The 1,129-nt window shown below is 47.3% G+C and overlaps 1 protein-coding gene across 1 annotated transcript; it reads left to right on the forward strand.

Moving 5' to 3' along the window:
- Positions 1-94: 94 nt before the first annotated feature.
- Positions 95-1,124, forward strand: LOC107577832 (chondroitin sulfate synthase 2-like; the record flags this gene model as incomplete). The annotated part of the gene is made up of 2 exons (XM_016263864.1): positions 95-100; positions 174-1,124. Coding segments are annotated over exons 1-2 (957 nt in total), but the record flags the coding sequence as incomplete, so codon positions are not given.
- Positions 1,125-1,129: the final 5 nt, after the last annotated feature.

Here is a 1,129-nt window from a genome sequence, read left to right on the forward strand (position 1 = left end):
TATGGGCTTTTTGTAAGGGTGTGTAAAATTGCTAGCACTTTCCTTTCTGCATTTTCAAAGTGCTCCGGTAATGTGCAGCATAACGAATTTTCAAATGGAGGTAATAACCTGCTCATCAAATATCTTAAAATGCTTAATCGTATCCCACACCTTGTTCTCTACTTTTTTAACAGGCGGAAATAAAAAATGTGAGTGTGGTGGCTTTCGAGGGCAACCGTAGTGCCCTGTGGCCAGTTGGAATCAATCCACCCTTTGAGCCAAAGACACGTTTCGAGGTCCTGCGGTGGGATTACTTCACAGATGATCAGGTGTACTCCTGCATTGATGGTTCTCCGAAATGCGAGCTCCGTGGAATCGATAAGCTGGACGTAGCTGACGTCATTGAGACAGCATTGGGAGAGCTGAACAAGAAGTACAAGCCCGTTCTGCACCTGAAGAAGCAGCAGCTCATTAACGGATACCGACGCTTCGACCCCACCAGAGGGATGGAGTACACCCTGGACCTCCAGCTGGAGGTGCTTAACCAGAAAGGACACAGTCGCTCCATCACCAAGAGGGTCCACCTGGTGAGGCCTCTCAGTCGTATTGAGATCATCCCCATGCCTTATGTTACAGAAGCAACTAGAGTTCACATCATCTTACCCGTCACTCTTCAAGACCGAGAGCACGTTCACCAGTTTTTGGAAGTGTATGCCACAAACGCGTTTGAAACCAGTGAGAATGCCATCTTGACCTTTCTCTTTATCTACGATCCAATTGAGGCCCAACAAGTCAACCAGAATGACATCTTCGCCAGCGTCAAAGCACAGATCAGTGCTTACGAGCACCGGTATCCTTCGGTCAAAGTCCCCTGGATCAGCGTTAAAAGCGGAAGTCCCTCTCAAATCAAATTTATGGACATCATCTCCAAGAAGCACCCGGTTGACACGTTGTTCTTCATCGCCACTGTGAAAACCAGCATCAACTCGGAGTTCCTCAATCGCTGTCGGATGAACTCCATCAACAACTGGCAGGTGTTTTTTCCTATCCATTTCCAATTCTACAATCCCAACATTGCTTATCATAACCAGCCTCTTCCCAATACGATGGATTTGGTCAAAGAGTCCGGCCACTTTGATCGCAGTTCCTT

Source organism: Sinocyclocheilus grahami, unplaced genomic scaffold, assembly GCF_001515645.1.
Source record: "Sinocyclocheilus grahami isolate Dianchi unplaced genomic scaffold, SAMN03320097.WGS_v1.1 scaffold7406.1, whole genome shotgun sequence".
Lineage (NCBI taxonomy): Eukaryota > Metazoa > Chordata > Actinopteri > Cypriniformes > Cyprinidae > Sinocyclocheilus > Sinocyclocheilus grahami.